The 20213-nt window shown below is 34.5% G+C and overlaps 1 protein-coding gene across 1 annotated transcript in view; it reads left to right on the top strand.

Annotated features, from left to right (window-relative positions):
* Positions 1–20213, top strand: part of Ublcp1 (Ubiquitin-like domain-containing C-terminal domain phosphatase 1) — a 114860-nt gene that overhangs the window by 34887 nt on the left and 59760 nt on the right. The window contains exon 3 of the mRNA XM_090414901.1: positions 3125–3223. Within this exon, the coding sequence (XP_090271027.1) occupies positions 3125–3223 (99 nt within the window). The remainder of the gene's footprint in view (positions 1–3124; positions 3224–20213) is intronic.

Here is a 20213-nt window from a genome sequence, read left to right on the forward strand (position 1 = left end):
ACTAGTTTTGCTAATGCTGTTGTCTATTCCATATTTAATTTGCCATCTTCACTAAAAATTGTGCATTTTCAGTGCTTCTGCCTATGTTCATTGTCTTTGTCTTTTTAAAAATGCCAATTTTCATACTAAATTTATTACAATTATTCAATTTAGTCAGGGAATCCTGCAGACTTATACAGGATTTATTTAAGTGCAGCATAATATCATCTGCATAAAGTAAAGAGTTGAGATTAACATCTGCAATTTTGATATCAGGCATAATATAATGTGTACCATTGTCTCACACCTGATTTAACATCAAATCATCTTCCTATACCTCATTCAGTTTCTGCTGACTTACAGCTCGAATATAAGCTATTTTATATGGTGTTATAATGCTACAGTTATATGGTGTAAATGAGACATTAAAATCTTCCAGTCTGTTATATTCCCATGATTTCTCAACTATTTGTCTTAAAATGAAAATCTGAGAACCTCTGTTTGGCCTGAACTCAGCTTGTTCTTCTCCAATTTTCCATTCCATCATTTTATTAACTTTTCCCTCAAATATACTTGTATAATTCTTACCATGAATACTCATTAGAGAAATTCCTCTGTAATTCTCACATTCAGTTTTATTTCCCTTTTTAGAAGAATTCTACTCTGATCATTTGAATGATTGGACTTCTGATTGAATATTCTCTACTTCAGCTGCCTTTTGACAACTATGTCAAGTATTGTTGTGTATTTCTGATTACATTCCTGTTGAGTGTTTTCTCTCACTGTTGCCATTGCTTGTTTCATTTAGCAATCTTTCCAAAGTAAAATCACCTCAGACATCTAAAATATCTTTGGATTTTATGTAACCTTTATAATCTCTGATTCCTTTTGCAGTATGCTTTCCTCCATTTCTGAGTTTTTTTAATAACCTCTAGAATATTTCCCCACCTTCCTGATATTTATTTTCTATCTGGGATGTGAAGGGATAATTATTGTGGAATGTGGATTTTTTTATGTTCAAAGGTGAGATGAATGATATTCATCATGCTCATCCTTTATAAAAAATATTGCATCATGAAAACTCATTAAACAGTTTTCATACTATTTGCCACGTAAGTTGCTTTACAAAACAAAAAAAAAAAAAAGACTTTTGTTTGGTTAGTTTTACATGGTGCTTTGCTTTCTTACATTTTTCTCTGTATTTTCTCAAAGCATAAGGTGACTTACTTGCCATGAACTTATAAGCTTTTTTCTTTTCCTTGACTGCCTCTTTTCTGTGTCCATTACAGAGTTCTGATTTTTCTATCCTTGCAGAAAGTCTCCCCACATTCTTCTCTGGATGAATTAATCAATGTGTTTTCTTCAGGGATTTGCCACTGAATCTCCAAAGTTTGGTTCTTGTTTTCAACCTCTTTCATTTTTTCTTGAATGTTTGCATATTTTAATCTACAGTTCACCTCTGAAAGGTGCTCAACTTTGATTCATTTTTGAACTTTCTTACATACCTGTCTTTTCAATTTTCTCAAAAATAAATGGTGATCACTTCCAATTTAAAATCCTCCATATACTTTTGTGTCCTGTGAACTAGTGTGAAGATATCATTATCAAATAACAAAATCAATGAGACTTTTCTTTCTCACATGTTCTCTCCATGTCACTTTGTACACATCTTTGTGTTGGAATGGTGTTATCAATAACTTGTCCACATCCTGAACAGAAAACCAGCAGGTACTTTCCATTATTATTAGCTTTGTTCTTTTCTCCATGTTTTCCAAAACATTTCTACATGTTTGGTAATTATTTCCTATTCTGCTATTTAGATCTCCAACAAGGACCAACTTTTTTAGTTTTCAGTTGCTTCTCTAGCTGGATAACAGAGAGGAGATCTCCATGTTGCCTTTTAAAGAATGCAGAGAACTGACCAGGGTTTCTGAAAATGTCCAAATCCTCACCTTCTCGTGCATCCTGTTAGTAGCTATCTACGAGAGTACTAAAGGAATGAGGATGGGCTGGCAATTTGGGATTTAGCTGACCAAGTTGCATTCTTATTGGCTTAAACCAAAATCCAAAATGATGGATTGACAGCCATAACATTAAATAAATTCATGGAAGAAGTTCTAGACATGCATAGTTAACCTAATAGGTGTGATGTTGCATATTTTTGGCATGCAAACAGCATCAAAGTAGCATTTCATCCAGGCAAAACCAAAGCAATTTTCTATCTGTTCATGTACAAAATTTAACATCTATGTGGGAGATGTGACATTCTATAGAAATAAAATGAACATGAAGGAGATATCCAAATGTAAAAGTTTATAAATTATGGCTGATGTGAGACACAGCTGTATAGAAATATGGTTTAAATTGACAGTACTATTTTGTCTTTCTTTTGGTGACCCTGCTTTAGATTAGCTGAAGGGCTCTTGGGAACTTCACTGAATATCATTCAAAGGAGGGATCATTGTGAGACGAATTTGGGCTAGTTATATGTGGTAACCAAACCACAAGGTTATTCTGACTTAGCTAGGAAATAATGACTAGAACATTCAATACACAAGGATGTGTGTGTGTGTATATATATATATATATATATATTTGCAGCATTAAGTTAATGGCATATTCTATGGCAGAGATTCTCAACCTATGGTACGTGTACCACTGGTGGTACGTGAGCCACTGCCTTACTGGTACATCTAATATCTTGAATTAAATATAGTGGTACACCACTGGAAAAGGTTGAGAACCCCAGTTTTATGGTATTTTGATCTCTATGGTGTTAAACAGATTTCTATTGTTTATATTAAATGGGATTCTAGTGATGAAATGAGTGAACTAATTATAGTTTACTCAATTTATATGTCATTGTCTGATGGAGCTGTGAAAAAAAAAAAGAAAAAAAAAGCATATTGAGTAAACATGGTTTGAAATTAAACTTACCAAGAATGTAATTTGCAACCAGGTGAAGAAATTAAACAACTTACCAACACATGGTTTAAATAACCATGATTTAAAAACATTAATATATGAATAAACCAATGGTAAATGCTGCAATTATTTTAATTTGATTTATCATGAGATTTTATTTATTTTGATGAAATAAACAGAAAGCTTATTTTTTTTATTCTTTTTCTTTTCTCTTTTTTAGACCACCGTTCCACAGCTCAGTGTGCTGCTGAATTAATGAGGCCTTTCCTACATGAATTTTTAACATCTGCTTATGAAGACTATGATATAGTTATTTGGTGTAATGAAAATCTCTTATAATGATTTCAAAAATGATTATTATACTACAGGATGTTCTCTTATAATATAAAAATGTTATATTGTTATGAAACATATTTGTACAGTGATCTCTCAGTTATTCAGTGATGTTGGGAATTCTTTCGTTGGCCAGTAAATTGAAGGTTCTGTTTATTTGAAGGGTGGATAATTGAGAGATGACTGCATTATGAAAACTGTTATTTTACTACACACAGTGCACCTATGAAGAAAAGTTTAGTGTTGGTGTTAGGATATGTTTAAATTCTGCAGATGGGGTCAGCTTTTTGAATACAATTTAATTCATTAACATGTCAAAAAGATAGGCAGGAAAGTTATTTAAACAACTGAATAATAAAGTGACCCTTAAAATGCAGTATATCTGGAAGCAGGGTTTGAACTTGCTTGCCAATATGTTAGTCAGCTGATTTTGAGACAAATTTGGCATTGAAAGCATTTCCTTGCACTGAGGAAAATTCCATAGGTTTTGGAAACATTTGAAATACTTCCCATATGATGATATTCCTTTAAGTTTGGGATAAGTAAATAAAATATCTGTGTCCTGATGAATGCTTCAATGAAGCCATATTCAGTTCAACTGTTTAGGTATTGATGACAGTCCAGGTTAACAGGTACACTCTTAATATGAAGCATTATCATGCCATAAGAATTTATTCTGACAAACATAAACAAAATTTTTACAGTTGTAATTGCTGTTTCATACTTAAATGTTTGAAAGGAAAGTAATAAAAATATTCATTTTAGAAATTATGGACTTTACAACCGTGTTATAAATAACTCTTTTAATTTCCCAACGTTTTGATCTTCATATTAAGATCATTATCTGGAGTATATACAAGAACAAGCTGAGTTACATTACACACAGTAAGCTAGAGAAACAATGATTTGATCACCGGTTATTCTACTGGCATGACCTCTAGTGAAAAAAAAAAAAATACAAATTAATTAATTATTAAACTACATCAAAGCTGAATTCTATTTAAGGTAACACGAGAAAAACATTCTTTCTTGTAGACATTCTTCTTTCAGTAACAATGAGGTCCTATTTTTAACATTACAATTGTTATTTTAGACTTAGGATTCTGGATTACCTACAGTCTTGTTTATAGTTAACTCTTAGAGAGAATGGTTGAATATGTGCCTTCCATATGCTTGGGATTTTTAGACCATCATTATTGTTCAGATTCGAGTGGTTGATAAGAATCTCAGGCTTCCTTAAATTTATGTTCATTCCATGTTTTGGTGCAATGTAAACAACTGGTGCTTTTCCAGTCAATTCTATGTAAAGTGTTCAGGGCATGATCCGAAAGGCCAGCTTCACCATAGTTATTATATTTAATGTGTGGTTTATATTCCTTTTGTCTGATAGGAATTGTGCATCCTGTTTTCCCTATATATGGCATATTACAGGTGCAATAAATACTGTATATTCCAGGGTGGGCCAGCAGCGGGAGTGGGTCTTTGGATGAGGTGAGCAAGCTTTATAATTTTGCAAGAGGTTTAAAGATGGCTTTGAGGTTGTATTTTTGTAGTATTCTGTTTATTTTATCTGATGTCCCTTTAATGTAAGGAATGGTTATAGTTTTATTGTAGTCTGATTTATCTTTGTTTTTTATTGAGGTCTTGTAGAGTATTTTGTTAATAGTGTTTTGGCTGTAACCATTTTTTAGAAAAGTATTGCTGATAACTTTAAATTCGTCTTTCAGAGCTTGTTCACTGGAGCAGATCTTCAAAGCCCTATTTTTTAGAGTATTGATGACACCTAGTTTTTGTGTTGGGTGGTGGTAGGAGTTTGTGTATATATTGGCCAGTGTGTGTCGGCTTCCGGTACACAGTGAAGGAAAGACTGCCAGAAAGAAGATGTGTGACAAGTGTATCTAGAAACGGATCTGTGTTCTGTTTTTCAATCTCAATTGTGAACTATATGCGTTTGTGTTCTTTGTTTAGGTGGCTAAGGAAAGTGTCTAGTGTCTGGCAGCCATGAGACCAGATTGTGAAAACATCGTCAACGTATCTAAGCCAGACTTTGGGTTTTAAAGGAGAGGAATCTAGAGCATGTTGCTCAAAATGTTCCATATAAAAATTAGCAATGGGGGGGGGAGATAATGGCGAGCCGATGAATGTGCCTTTTATAGGTAGAAAGCATTTTGCCAAACAAAATAACCAGAACGTAATACATGCGCAAAGAGCACCATGATATATGGAGAGAATTTGTTCTGTAAAAGAAGTATTGTATCATTGATTGGGACATTCGTAAAGAGGGCAGAGATGTCAAAACTGACTAACAAATCATCTTTCTCTAATGTAATGTCTTTATGTTTATGAAGTGTTGTGCGTTTCTGATATAGGAGGGGGAATGACCTACCAACTCCTCGAGTGTTGCCGCTAATTTCTTGGCTAGGTGATAATTCGGACTATCTATACCTTCGACTATCGGCCGGAGTGATGTGTTTTGTTTGTGTGATTTTGGTAGGTTGTAAATTCTCAGGGAATTCGTGCGGAAGTAGTTTTTTGACCGTGTCTTCAGCCATGTAGTAATAGACTGAAGTAGTTTCTCTGTTTTCTTTTTTTATTCTATTGGTTGGGTCATAGTTAACACATTGGTATGTACTATTGTCCGAGACTAGCAGATTCATTTTTTCTAAATAAGTGGTTTGGTTTAGAATAACGGTGGCACTTCCTTTATCAGCTCTAGTTATTACGATGTTCGGATTTGATTTTAATGATTTCACCGCCATTAATTCGTGTTTCGTTAAGTTACTTGTTATTGTTTTCTTATGATTTATATTTAAAATGTTGGTGGTTTCTAAACTTATTTTGTCTGCTATGTTATTTGGGATGAACCTTAAGCCTCTTTCAATATTACAAATAAAATCCAGTTTGTTCATTGATCTGGATACTACATTACTGTTACCTGTCGGCGATTGGTGGTGCCTGTTGCTTCTTGCTTCTGGTTGGTTGTTAACGTTCACTGTGGAGAAATTCAAATATGTCGAAAAAAATTGTTTTGTCGATCTTTTAGTCTGTGAAATTTTCTTTCTTAGTTTGAAGGATATGGTTCGCCGTGTTGTCTGTAATCTTTTCGAGGATAATCCAAATATCTGCGTAATAAAGATATTGTCTTAACATACACTCTCACAATAGCAGGTGCACAGAAAGTTAGATTTTTAATCCTCCAAAATTTCGAATTAGGCAGAACACTCACACAAGTAACATAATTTCAAGTGACTCATAGCCATTCTGGCTACAATTTCAAATCATTCAATGAAGATTGAATGGTCCGGAATTATAAAGTCGTGTGAAAATTGTATGTCTGCTGTGCTCTTGTGAAATTTATTGTGTGTTACAAATTTCTTTAAGTTTTGATTGTATACTTCATTCAAAATATATACTTATTTATCTTGTTTATTTCAACTCACTTAACTTATTATACTTAACAACAGTCTGACTCCGTTATTCTTAATCCATTGCTTGATTTAGTCTACTACAGTTAATCCTTTCTTTCAATTAGACCCCTTTTTTTTTCCTCAATGTTGTAACTATGCTCAATCACTTGCACAAATTTTTGTAACTTAGGAATTGCCCTTGTTTTGAGTCAATCCCTTTGTCTAAACAGTAAGCATTTTTCTTATTTTGATTTCTGAAAAATTTATTTATTTATTACGACTGCACCATCAGAAATCGCAGATAAGACTTAAATATCCTTCCATTAGAAAAAACACTCAGCAAAGCACAGAATTATCTTTTGCACTTATCACTATATCAAGCAACGCAATACTCTATTCTTCAGTCGTGACTACTTAACTTCCTAGGTCACAGTTCAGTCTTTTTAGAAGAAGTGCATTGGTATATAGGAATCAGGCAAGTTATTTGACAAACAAAATGATTTATTCATGCTAATTAAAGTACAGTAAAGTTAACACTAAGCACACAATCCTTTTCCCAAGTCTATACTTCTCAGCAATATTAACTTAGATCTTAAATTATCCAATCTAGTTCAACAATTAAGTAAACAGACTAAGGTAATATTTGTGCCTACACTTAAGTCATACAAAATAACAGACCTACACATACTATACCACAGGCAAGCTTGGATAATAAATAACATTATGCACATTAACTTTTACCTTGTAACAACGCTGTCTTATCTCATACAACCAAGCAAGTTAATTCTCAATGGTTATCTACTTGCCTTCAGTCCGGAAGTAATAAAGCTTAATAAGTAATAATACTAACAAAAAAATAAAGCTAGAGCAATCTCTGCCACAATTTCTGCCTCTAGTTAAATCACATATAATAGACCTTACTTGGTATTTAGTCATCTAGTCCACATCAGTAGATCCTTGAGATCATTATCATCATCTTCCTTCCGATATTCCGTACACACACGGCACCGTTTTCCAATATCGATGAGCAGGGCCGGCGGATGCGGACACCGCTGCCGCCGGGGCACAGTTCATAAGTTCATTTTTAAGAAACAAAATTTTTATAATAAAAACAAAAAAAATTCTTAGAATGATCAATATTAAAATAAATAAGGCCGGATACACCGAATAAAAATTTAAAAAAAATTGTATATTGCTGCCTCTTTGATCAGCCGGCTGTTTACAATTTTGCAGCGAGAATGTTGTGTCTACTGCAGTCTATCTAAAGTGAAACGGTAAACGGTTTTTCATGCGCAAAAACGAATTTTCGTACAAAACATTTGTTGCTAATGGTATGCATCTCAGGCTACTGACAGTAGCGCAGTGCGGACTATTATTTCGTCTCTGTGTCGTGTTGTGTAATATGTTACTCATCTCAGTAGACTACTGACAGTAGCGCAGTGTGGATTATTGTTTCGTCTCTGTGTCATGTTGTGTAATAATTTCTTGTGGGTATAAAATAGAAATGATATCAAAAATTAAACAAAAGTTATCCGGTGCAAAAATCGTAAGCGTCATGCTGCAAAAGAAGCAGATATTAAGAAACAAACTGGGGCTCTTAATAAATTTATTAAAATATCTGATGCAGATTGCAACCAACTCGATACATCAGAAGTCAGAGTTGACGAACCATTGAAAACATCATCCACTTTTCATGAAAGTACTATTGAACAAGATAACAAGACACATGATTTAAACGAAAAAGAGTTAAGAGAAAATTTAGTTGTAGTTGACCACGAAATTAACATGTTGATAGTCTGTAAATTTAGAAGATCCAGGTGAATGGGAAAATATTGATGAAAAATTCTGAGTTAGTTTAATTGAAATGGGGCCTGTTCAAAAGAAAAATGTAATATATCCCAGAGATACATATGGTAGTAAATAAATTTGGCTACACTTATTATAATAGAAAAATGGAAAACGGGGAGCTCGTGCTAAGAACATGGCTCATTTATTCCGAAACTTTAAATTCTGTTTTTTGCTTTTGTTGCAAACTTTTCCCACCAACTGAATCAAGTAGTCTTCTAGAAGGTTATAACAATTGGAGAAGTGTAAGTACAACTTTGCATAGACATGAGACTAGTTTAACTCACATGAAATATTTCTTAAAATGGAAGGAAGGTGATAAAAATTAAAAAAAAACTACTATTGATTGCCAGACTCAAAGCATGTATGAAATGGAAAAGAAACATTGGACGAGTATTTTAGAACGCTTGATTGAAATTATAAAATTCCTTTTTATATAGCTTTTCGCAGATCATCTGATAAATTATATGAAAGGAATAACGGTAATTTTTTAAAATTAGTTGAGCTGTTTGCGAAGTTTGATCCCGTTATGGAAAATCATGTTGAAAGGACCCTTTAACGAAACAATAGAGCACACTATTTGAATAAAGACAGTCAAAATTAAATATTGGAAACTTTAAGTAATGCAATCAGGGATACAATTTTATTATCAATTCGAAAATCTAAATATTATTCCATAATTTTAGACTGCACACCTGATGCAAGTAAAACAGAACGAATGACCATTATTATCCGCTTTGTTTCCTGTGACAGTGGAATTGTCAAGATCAGGGAAAACATTTTAGGTTTTGCAGATGTATCAGATTCCATAGGAATCTGATACATACATTATTGTTTATGTGCAACATTAATGGAACAACTGGAAAAATGGAGCATCACCATTGAAGACGTGCAAGGCCAAGGTATGACAATGTGGCAAATGTGAAAGGGGAAAAAAAGGGCTCCGAAATTTGTTATTGAACAAAAATCCTCGAGCTTTTTACGTGCCATGTTGCTGCTCATACTCTAAATTTAATCATTAATGATGCAGCCAAAGCGAATGCAGATACAATTAGATTCTTCGCAATTATTCAAGAAATATAAAATTTCTTTTCATTCTCTTACAAACGTTGCACAATCTTTTTAAAGTTCGTAAAAAAATTAACATTGAAACAGCCATCATAAACGCGATGGGAAAGTAAAATTAATGCAATCCGCCCTCTACGATATCAGTTAGGAGAAATTTACGATGTACTTTTTGAAATTTTAAATAATGAAAATTTTAATAAAGAAACTCAGTATTAAGCACAAACATTATGTGCTAAAATAAAGGACTACAAATTTATTTGCTCTCTTATAACTGGGCATGATTTACTTAACAGAATAAACCCTGTGAGTAAAATGCTTCAAAACAAAAATATGAACATTACACTTGCTTTAGAATCTATCGAATCTTAAAAATATTCTTACAAGAGTATCGATCAGATACAAATTTTAAACAAGTTCTAAAAACGGCAAAAGAACTGAGTGAAGAGGTGGATGGAGAACAAGAATTTAAAACTGGTATACTGAAGTTCGACAACGAAAGAAGACACGACAATTTGACTATGAGCATTACGACGAAACGCCACAACCGCCAGAAGATAAATTTAGAGTGAATGTGTTTTATACACTTCTAGACGTTGCAATGTGTTCGCTAATAGAACGTTTTGAACAACTAAAAACATATTATGATAATTTCAATTTATTGTATAGATTACTACAAATTAATAACGAAGATTTACGAAAAAATTGTGACGATTTAGAAATTCTCGTGAAGGATGGCGACAATAAAGACATAAATGCAATAGAACTATATGATGAGTTATGTGCTTTCCGGAATATTTTACAGAAGGATAATTTAAATATTCAAAACCCTTTCGATATTCTTAATTTTATTGTGTCCAATAATTTATCTTTCCCTAACTTTTCAATTGCTTTAAGAATACTATTAACCGTACCTGTTAGTGTAGCGAGCGGTGAACGTTCCTTTTCCAAGTTGAAATTGATTAAAACCTATTTAAGAACAAGCATGTCACAAAAAAGGCTTGTTAATAGCCTTTGAAAATGATATATGTGCAGAATTAGACGTTAAGACCATTATTTCTAATTTTGTGAATATGAAATCAAAAACCCTAAAATTTTAATTAAAAAATGCAAGTATATTTATGTAATTTAATTTATTTTCTGTTATTTTGTAAAGATGTTTTTTTTGAATACTTATATTAAATGTTCTAATTATTTCTGAATTATTTTCTTATTTTCTCATCTATCTTGAGTTTCTTTTATTTTCCTAAAAGATAGTTCCACTTGTAAAAATGATTAAAAAATGTTTACAAGTTACTAAATTCTTAATAACTTGTAAAATGCAAGAATTTTTTAAATTTTGTTAGCGATTCAGGTCGGTGAGAAGGCTATAATCCCTGTATCATTATATTCAACGATTAAAGTGAAGTGGCTTTATCAAAATTTGCTTTAACTTTTGAGAATTCTTTGAATATTCTTGTTTTTAACAATTTTCCTGCCTAGTCAACACTCTCGGTTCGTTACATTTAGCGAACCAACGTGTGGCTGTTCTGTCAAAATTTATTTAAGAAATTTCAAATAATTTAAATTTTTATTATCGTAAAAGAACTACACACACACATGCCCGGATCGTTGCAGGAGCGCTTAGATAGAAATTGCATGTGGGTGGCAAAGACCCTAGCGCCGGCTCTGTCGATGAGGGCACTTCTACAGGCGGAGATCATCGGGAACCTTGGTGACTGGAAATATGGAACTTACTTTCTACATGCCCCATCTAGCATCTTCGGGCATCTGTTGGCTGGAACGGGGTCCCTTGACCTAGAATCAGCAGAACATACTCGAACTGGGAGCTGGAACAGAAACTGGGCAACATTGAACTTATCCAGCGACGACCATCGAAATGACCTCTCCTCCTAAACGGTCTTCTAGCTAACTATGGCTGACCTTCTCTGCAACGAACTCTCTTCATGATGACTGACCATCAAAAAAAAATCTCCCTTTGTTTGTGTCCCTGCTCTCTCGATGTCTCTCCCTTTGATGCTGCTCAATTGACCTTGGTTCTTGCTACTTTTTTTATTCCCCTGGGTATTCATAGAGTTCTTTCCCCCTGCCTTTTAGGTCGCTGTGTTAAGGTGGGAAACCCCGTACATTCTTGACCTTTGTGTGTGCGATGGCCTTAGGTCTTATTCTTAATCCCTTCTGGGATATTTCTTTGTCTTAACAATCTATTGTTACAATTCATTCAGACATTTTTTTCTTTGTCTTTTGTTGTTGTACAGCAAATCAATAGTTAAATTTATTTGCTGTATAACAATACAATGATAATATTAAAAAATTACAAGTATTGTAAATCGATTTGAATTCTTAAGTAAAATCGGTATAGAAAGAATCTAATCTAAAATTCTGCCTATACAAGATTTTACAGTCAGACGTTATTTTCATGATATCATTAGAAATGCATTTTCGAGGCTTTCCAAAATCTCTTTTTGAGCATCAAAAATAATAATAAAAAAAAACTCTGCTGTTGACAAAAAAAAAGTTGAAATTGCACAAAGCCAAATCCAATGAATGTGTGTTATTCTACTTTTTGCTAAAAAAAATTAAAATGTCCTCTTTGCCATTATTAGCTGATATGACAAATTTTCCTCAAATATGCTTCGTATTCAGCCAAATTAAAACTGAGGGTGACACATTTTTAACTAAACTGTGCATTTTTTCATAGTTTCATTATTTTTTTTATATTAATAGCTCTCTAAAGTGCAAGTTAAATGAAATAAAACTTCTGCTCATTTCAGATGATGATATTACTCGTAACTCTTAATTTTCCATATCAGCAATTTCATATACTCTTCAGATTCCCAATATATCCATTTAAGGAATGTACAGAATTACACACACACATACTGATTCCATATGTTGAGGTTGAGGATATCAGTGCAGTTATGGGGTGCAGATGATGACTGAGATAGAAGTGTTTTTTTTTTTTTTTTGAAGAGTTGCAGATTGTAGTTGTTTGGGAATACTTCGTGAGGAAGGATATTCCAGAGGACAGAGGCAGACAGGATAAAAGAGGATGAATGAAGCAGGTTTGTTGTGTTTACAGTTTGCACAGTAAAGGGATGCTGGGCAGCTTCTGAACTTGTATTAACAGGTGCAACAGAAAGTGGAGAAATGATGGTTGCCAATTCACTGAAGCAGTGACCATAGAAGTATCTGTAGAATAGACATAGTGCTGAAACACTGTACCCTGTGAGATAGAGGCTGAGGTGAATCTGTAAGAGAGGGATCACCTATGAGCCTAATTGCTTGCCTCTGGATGGCATCAAGGATTTTAAGAAGTTTTAGGTGTACTATCCCAAATATGTGAGCAGTATTCTAAACATGCAGATTTTGGATTTATGTGTAGGTAAGAGTTGGTTGGACTATTAAAATAGGCTCTTGAATGAGAGAGAGAGAGAGAATGCCAAGGATTTGTAATTTATAAACAAATTGCCATCTTTTGGTCTGCTTGCCACCCTCTGTAATTGGGTAGCCAGCTTTCTCTCTGGTTATTGATGTGATGTGTTTATGACAGGAAAGACTGAAGGTAAACATCAGTTCAAGCAAAGAGATCTTATTTTCTCTGGTGATTTGTGTATTATTGGGGGTAAGGGTAGGTGAGCAGGGATCTTTTTTTGCTCAAGAAAAGGCGAGACTATGTTTTGATGACATTGAGCCTGACAAGGTTTTCATCATCCCATTGAAGAATAGCATGTAAATCAGTGTTTATGATACTAGTTGTAGATGATCTTGTAGCCTTGGATGTCAGGATACCGCATGGTTTAAGAATAAGGAAAATGGAGGAATACTATGTATGGGTAGTCATTACCCCATACATCCAGAATATTCAGATCTTCAGTTTTTGTCACTGTTATCATGATTTTCACAGCACTATTACCTCCATTTGTAAGCTTTCAGTTGAAAAATGTTCTAGCATCTATAACATTTTGCAATTGTCGTGATATTTATGAATGTGAGTAGGGGATGATCAGCATAGAAATGGAATGAATCAGGATGTGAGGCAGGTAGTTGAGATTGAGGAGACATATATGAAGTAAGTGAAGATAAAGATGATTGGGCAAGGGAAAAAAGTGTGGTGCAGAAATCACAATCAGCAAGTGGCTTGGGTAGGACTGGTTACAGACCTAAAAGTGAACTGCTGTATTTATTTACAAATGCCAGGAGCATCAGAATTAAGGGAGGTGAAATTGCTTTACTGATTGAGTTTATTTGCTCAAAAATTGTAGGATTAGTGAAACATGGTTGAATGAGGATGATATCCTGATTGGAAAGAAATGGAAGGGTACAATGTTTTTTGCAAACATAGAAAGGACAAGAAGGGAGAGGCAAGTGCTACCAATGATAGCAGGATATTTATGTCCACATAAAATAGACATGAAAGAGGGAAATAGTGGCAATGGTTTTGAGGCAGTGTGGTGTGAGATGAAGGTTGACAGGAAGAGTTATTTAGTTGGATGTTGCTGTTGACCAGGGAAGCTAGAGAGTGGTGATTAAAAAATGTCTAAGCAACTTGGGTTAATGAACAAGGGAAGAATGATTATTGTTAGTGATTTTGATTATGGCAGTATAGATTGGAATGAAGAGATAATGTGAGAATAAAAAAAAATGAAGTTCTTGAGAGTCAACATCTAGAACATTTAGTAGAGGGTACATGAGGATTGAAAGTTTTAAATCTGATCAATTCATCAGAAGATGTGATTGTGAGTGGGGCTTTGTGCTTCCTTCCTTCCAGTTGGTGAGGATAATTATGAAGTGATCACCTGGCTTGTGGTTAGCTACATGAAGATTTCTGTGAGGAAACGATAAATGTGGAATTACAAGGATAGAGATTATGAGAAACTTGGAGCTATAGCATGAATGGGTAGTTGAGCAGAAAAGAAATACATGCTGCTTGGAAACTGAGAAAGAGATACTTAACAGCATCAATATGTGAATGTATTCTTAAAGTAAAAATCATAAATAAGGTAGGTGTCAGATCAATGAATGAAAGGATTGAGCATGAAATCTGAAGAAGGCACTTTGGAGGTAGCACAAGATGAATAATGGTAATAAGTTGCACAAAATAATAAGTATTCTAACAATTCCTTTACATTCTCCCTCATAGAATACTTCTCGCCTCTCAAATTATTTGCACCAACCAAAACAATAATTTCCTTCGACTAACCTTTTTGCATCTGCATGGTATGGCTGATGGTGTATCGTGAACTTTTGCATCTGGAAAACATAATTTTGTCACACTTTTGTTAAGTACTTCCCTGATCATTGAGTCTCAATACATAATTTTCTCCTTAACTTGTTTTTCTTGTTTGTTTGGTCAGTTTTTATTATTCTTTCAGACTGCCTGAAAGAATATATATATACACACACACACACATATATATATATATATATATATATATATTTTTTTTTTTTTTTTTTTTTTTTTTTTCAGAATTCATTTTTACTCGGTTGGAATATTATTAAAAAGCTTTAATGACTGATACCGAAAGATAAAAGGATGACATGGTATATTTGAAAAGATACTACTAGTTTACTAGTTTCATTGAATTGATCCACATCTTCAGGTATCACAATCAAAGAAATATATAAAGAATTACAGAGACTTAAAATTGTAATAACAGAACAAGTACAAAAAAGACAGTAGCATGTTTGAAAACAAAACGCGAGCTTGAGTTCAAAACAAACGTAGACTACGTGCTGTCACGAGTGCGCCAATACTGAACAGAGGCAACGTGTGCATCAGAGAAATTAAAACTTAGGCTGTTGTTGATATGAGAAGAATCTAGAGAAATTTCTCTAGATTCGACAATCTTTCCCTCGAGCTCATCATAGCACACATGGATGTTAGAAGTTTGAGTCCAGTTCACAATGTGTTGGTGGCCTTCGTCTGAGTTAACTGAAAAGAGAACATGGCTAGAGGGAGCGCTGACTCTAGTCCTGTTATAGGAGATATCTCTCTCTATATATATATAAATATATTTATATATATCCTTTATATATAAAGGATAAAAATGATTAAGAATTACGTCTTTTAGCTGTTTCATGCTTTGGCATTGATGAATGATGTCCCATATGCTGCTACTTTAAAAAACATCAATCCACAAATGTTAGTTGATGAAAAATGGATAATTTATACTTATTGTAAATAGTTATTAATTTCTCTTAGTTTTTCTGATGGATTTACTTGTACTGTTTAAGTCTTAAGTATAAATTTCAGTTATCATGAATTTTTGATGTAACTGCCATTTTTAAAGTTTCATAGGTGATAGGTAAACAGGAGTATATTACTCAGGTTTTTCTATATTTTCTGGTATCAGATATTGTCTGTTATCTGCAGGCCCAACCCTGCATGCATTCGTAGCGAGGAATGTTGATGTCGGGTTCATGTTTGATACTATATAGTTGCTATTGATATTTACTCAATAGTTGGTATATACTACAAGCCATTCATCTTTGCTGACTGGGCACTTGGCAGTATCTGAGTAACTTAGGTATTAGCTCATCATTAGTGCAACCATTTGGGTATGAGTCTGATATTGTGTGGCTGGATATCTTGTGCATTGCTGTTCACTTACATTTGGATTTGAAAAATGTATGCAAAGAAAATATCAAAAAATTACAATGTAACCTTAGCTGTTTCAGAATGTGTGCTTGGGATAACACGGAAAAAATTATTTTAAACAGACTTCCATGTTTGCAGGCTTTGTTGCAATTACTGCTTTTCATTCTATAAAACTTGTTGGGAGGAGTAGAAATAAAAACAGCAGCCTCAAGTTAGGAAGAATTGTAACTGTTGTCATTATTTTTCCTGGTGATGTAGTATGTGACCTCCTGACAATACATATGATGTATTTCACTTTCATTCAGTGTAATTTAGCATATGTTTTAAAGATTTCATAAACTTTATATTGTCTGCCCCCCTCAGCAGGATATTTTATTGTGGACCTTTAAACAAAATATGGTATAAGCAAATTTTTTTTATGAGAATTTGATTGATTGCTGTATTAGTGTGTTTTTTTTGGAGATGGTCCTTGTGAGTGATGTTTGTTAATTGTGATGAACCAGTGAATCTTTTCATTTTTTACATAAGATTTTATATATATATCAAAAGAAGTGTTACTATACAGCTGAGGTGTGGGGGGGGTATACATTTTTTTGTGCTTGACAATTTTAGGTATATTTCATAACATGTATGTTATCATTGCATTATGAGTGTGTTCCTGTCCAGTATAACTCTGATTTTATGGTTTACGGTTTTGTTGGAGTTCTAAATTGCTCTAAATTTTTGAGCAATTAAAATTTTTATTTTATTAGACATTTTGTTCCAATTATGACTAAAAATAATGTTGAATTTGTGACCCAGTCTTCATAAAATTTTGTACTTATAGCAAAGGCCACCTCAACTCTGTATTTCATAAATCTCTTCCTTCATCAAAGCAACATGATTGAGGTGGGAGAAGACAGTATTTAAAAAAAAAAAGTCATTAGGAGGTAACCACATGTTATTATTATTATTATGTGACACATCAAAGGAGTCCAAAGACTCATCAAGGGAGAGCACCTACTTTACAACTCTCCGTCTCCACCACATAATTTACTAACTACAGCAAACTGCCATTACCCTAATCTTCTACACTAATGCCATCTACTGCTCACCACAACCACTAGTAGTTTTTGTCTGTAAAATTGTGTGGATTCTCAAGGCTGACTTGTCAGTATGCGGGATGAAAAACCCGAGTTTCCGGGAGAAAAAACCCTGCTACTCCCATATGAGATTGGCTAACTCGCCTTCATTTGAAAAAACCAAATAGAGAGAGAGACAAGAAAAGAGCTGTGTGTGGCAAAGATAACATAAAAAGGAATAGAGGGAACTGAAAAAACAGGCAGTCAGTGAATAGGTTTTGGCCCAAAGACTTCATTGACTCAAACTGAATCCCCCCCCAAAAAAGTGGGTCATCTGGCATGTTTGGTGTGCCAGTGTAAGCAGTACACAGGCAGTGGAGAGTGAATGTGCCCAGGCTTGTAAAATACATTCACAGCGTTAATACTCTTGGACTGTAAGATCCAGTTAAATGGCCTGATACACAGAATCAGAAGTTTAGATTAAATTATTATTACAATCATCCATATGCAGATATAAAGATAAATTTCAGAAATTAGATGCATTGGTTCCTTTGCATTCCACATAAATATTATTATTGCATGAGCACATTCATGAAGTCTGAATACTCATTGTGGATTACTCAAACTATCGGTGCAATATCTATTGTACTTTTCCATGACTCATTAACAGATAAAACACTCACGGCTAACTCTTGCAACCCATTCCACTCATTTCTAGTTCGAGAGTTTAGTTCTCACTTTGTTAACCACACTTTTACTCAACTTCCATGGATGACATCTTGTTCTTCCCCCTACTCAAGTGCTAAAATATTTTCTCTTTATCAATCCAAGTTAATGCTCTCCACTAGTTCCTTATTTCCCAAAAAAAAACCAATGATCATTAAATTACAATGATCATTTCCAATAAACAAATTTTATAACCAATGCATTCATTCAGCCCAATATTAACCTTACACATATATACAATATGCCAGATATTATTATTATTACTATTATTAAGAGAGATCTCCAGGGAGTTAGAGTCTCATGAAGGGAGGTCACATACTACATCACCAGCTATCACACTTGCTCTTGAATTCATTCACACTGCTTGCACACACAATAACTAATGGCAATCCATTCCCATCATGCACCACTTTATGATTGAAAAATCTAGCCCTCAATCCCTTCTTAGTGGCATTCATTCTCAGCTTGTCCTTTCCCTCCATAAAATGAAAAATTCCATCAACTGAAATCCTACATGACTCTTTCAGAAATTTGTAAGTCTCAATCATATCACCCCTCTTTCTCCTGTTTACTAGTGTCTGCAATCTACAAATTCTCAATCTGGCTTCATAATCAATATTCCACAATCCTGATATCACTTTTAGCACTCTCCTTCACTCTCTCCACTTTATCAGAATCACAATGGAAGCCAGAAGACCAGACCTGCATGAAATTGTCCAAGTGAGGTCTTATCTTATAATCTTATCTTATGCCGATGGTAGGGAGTTCACTGAATCCGTCAATATAGTGGAATTATTGAGTGAGCACTTTGCAAGAGTATATCATCCAGGTGGTGACATTGAAGGAATGAAGGAACCATTAGTTTATATGGGAATTGTAGTGAATGAAGTGGAGGTGAATAGTCTATTACACAGCCTTAATGTGAATACATCTGTGGGATTGGATGGTATACCAGCACGGGTCCTACGTGAAGCAGCTAAAGAATTGTCAGTGCCCTTGACCATATTGTTTAATCTGAGTCTTGGGTTTGGTTTAGTCCCAAAGGGATGGAAAGAGGGGAAAATAGTTCCACTGCATAAAGGAGGATCCAAGACTACTGTTGCAAATTACCGACTGATCAGCATATCAGGAGTCATTGTCAAGGTCTTGGAGAAAGTACTGAAGGGAAAAATACAGGAATGGATTGATGAAAATGAGATACTGTATGGGGACAGCATGGTTTTGTGAAGGGTAGATCATGCCTCACTAACTTGCTCAGGTTTTATAACACAGTGACGGATGAACTGGATAAGGGTAAAAGGTTTACAGTGATACTGCTGGACCTGGCTAAGGCCTTTGACAGGATACCACATGGAATTCTTATCCGTAAACTGCAACATATGGGAATGGATATAGGGTTGGTGAGATGGATAGGAGGGTGGTTTATGGAGAGATACCAGAGAGTAGTTTACTCAGGAGTGGAGTCCAAAAGATGGCCTGTGACTAGTGATGTGTCGCAAGGTTCTGTTCTTGGATCACTGCTGTTTAATTTGTTTATTAACGATATAGGGAAGGAACTCAGAGGAACGGTTCATTTGTTTGCTGATGATGCAAAGTTGGGTAGGGCAATAGTGAATGCAGAAGATGTCAATTTTGCAGGATGATTTCAGGATGATTTGGATAGATTGGAGGTCTGGGCTAAGGAGAATGGATGTCAGTTTAATGTGGCAAAATGTAAGGTTATGCATTTTGGGGTGAAAAGATTAGCAGCAGTTTATCACATTGGTGGAACTGTACTCCAGGAGATTGATGAGGCCAGGGACTTGGGAGTGTTGGTGGATAAGCAGTTGAAGTTTAGGGGGGCCCATTGCAAAAGTGGCTAAATCAGCTCATCAAATCACTTGGATGCTGAAGAATACTTTGACGAGCAGAGATAAGCAAGTTATTGTTCCTCTGCATCGAGCCTCGATAAGATCCCATCTCGACTACTGTGCCCAGATCTGGTCACCTAGGTTTCTTCTTGATGGGGAGGAGGTTGAGAGGATCCAGAGGCGAGTGACCAAGATGATAGCAGGTCTATGGAATGAACCTTATGAAAACAGGTTGAAGATTTTTGGGTTGCAGAAACTGGTTGATAGGCGGAAAAGAGGAGATATGATTGAGACATTCAAATGCTGAAGGATTTCTATAGGATTAATTCAGATGATATTTTTGAGAACAGGACTGGTGGTGGGAGGACTAGGGGACATCCATGGAAGCTGGGCAAGAGTGTGGTTAGTAAGGGTGTTAGAG

This window comes from Typopeltis vanoorti, chromosome 26 (assembly GCF_054136105.1).
Source record: "Typopeltis vanoorti isolate ZY-2024b chromosome 26, IOZ_Tvanoo_1.0, whole genome shotgun sequence".
NCBI classification, from domain to species: Eukaryota; Metazoa; Arthropoda; class Arachnida; order Uropygi; family Thelyphonidae; genus Typopeltis; species Typopeltis vanoorti.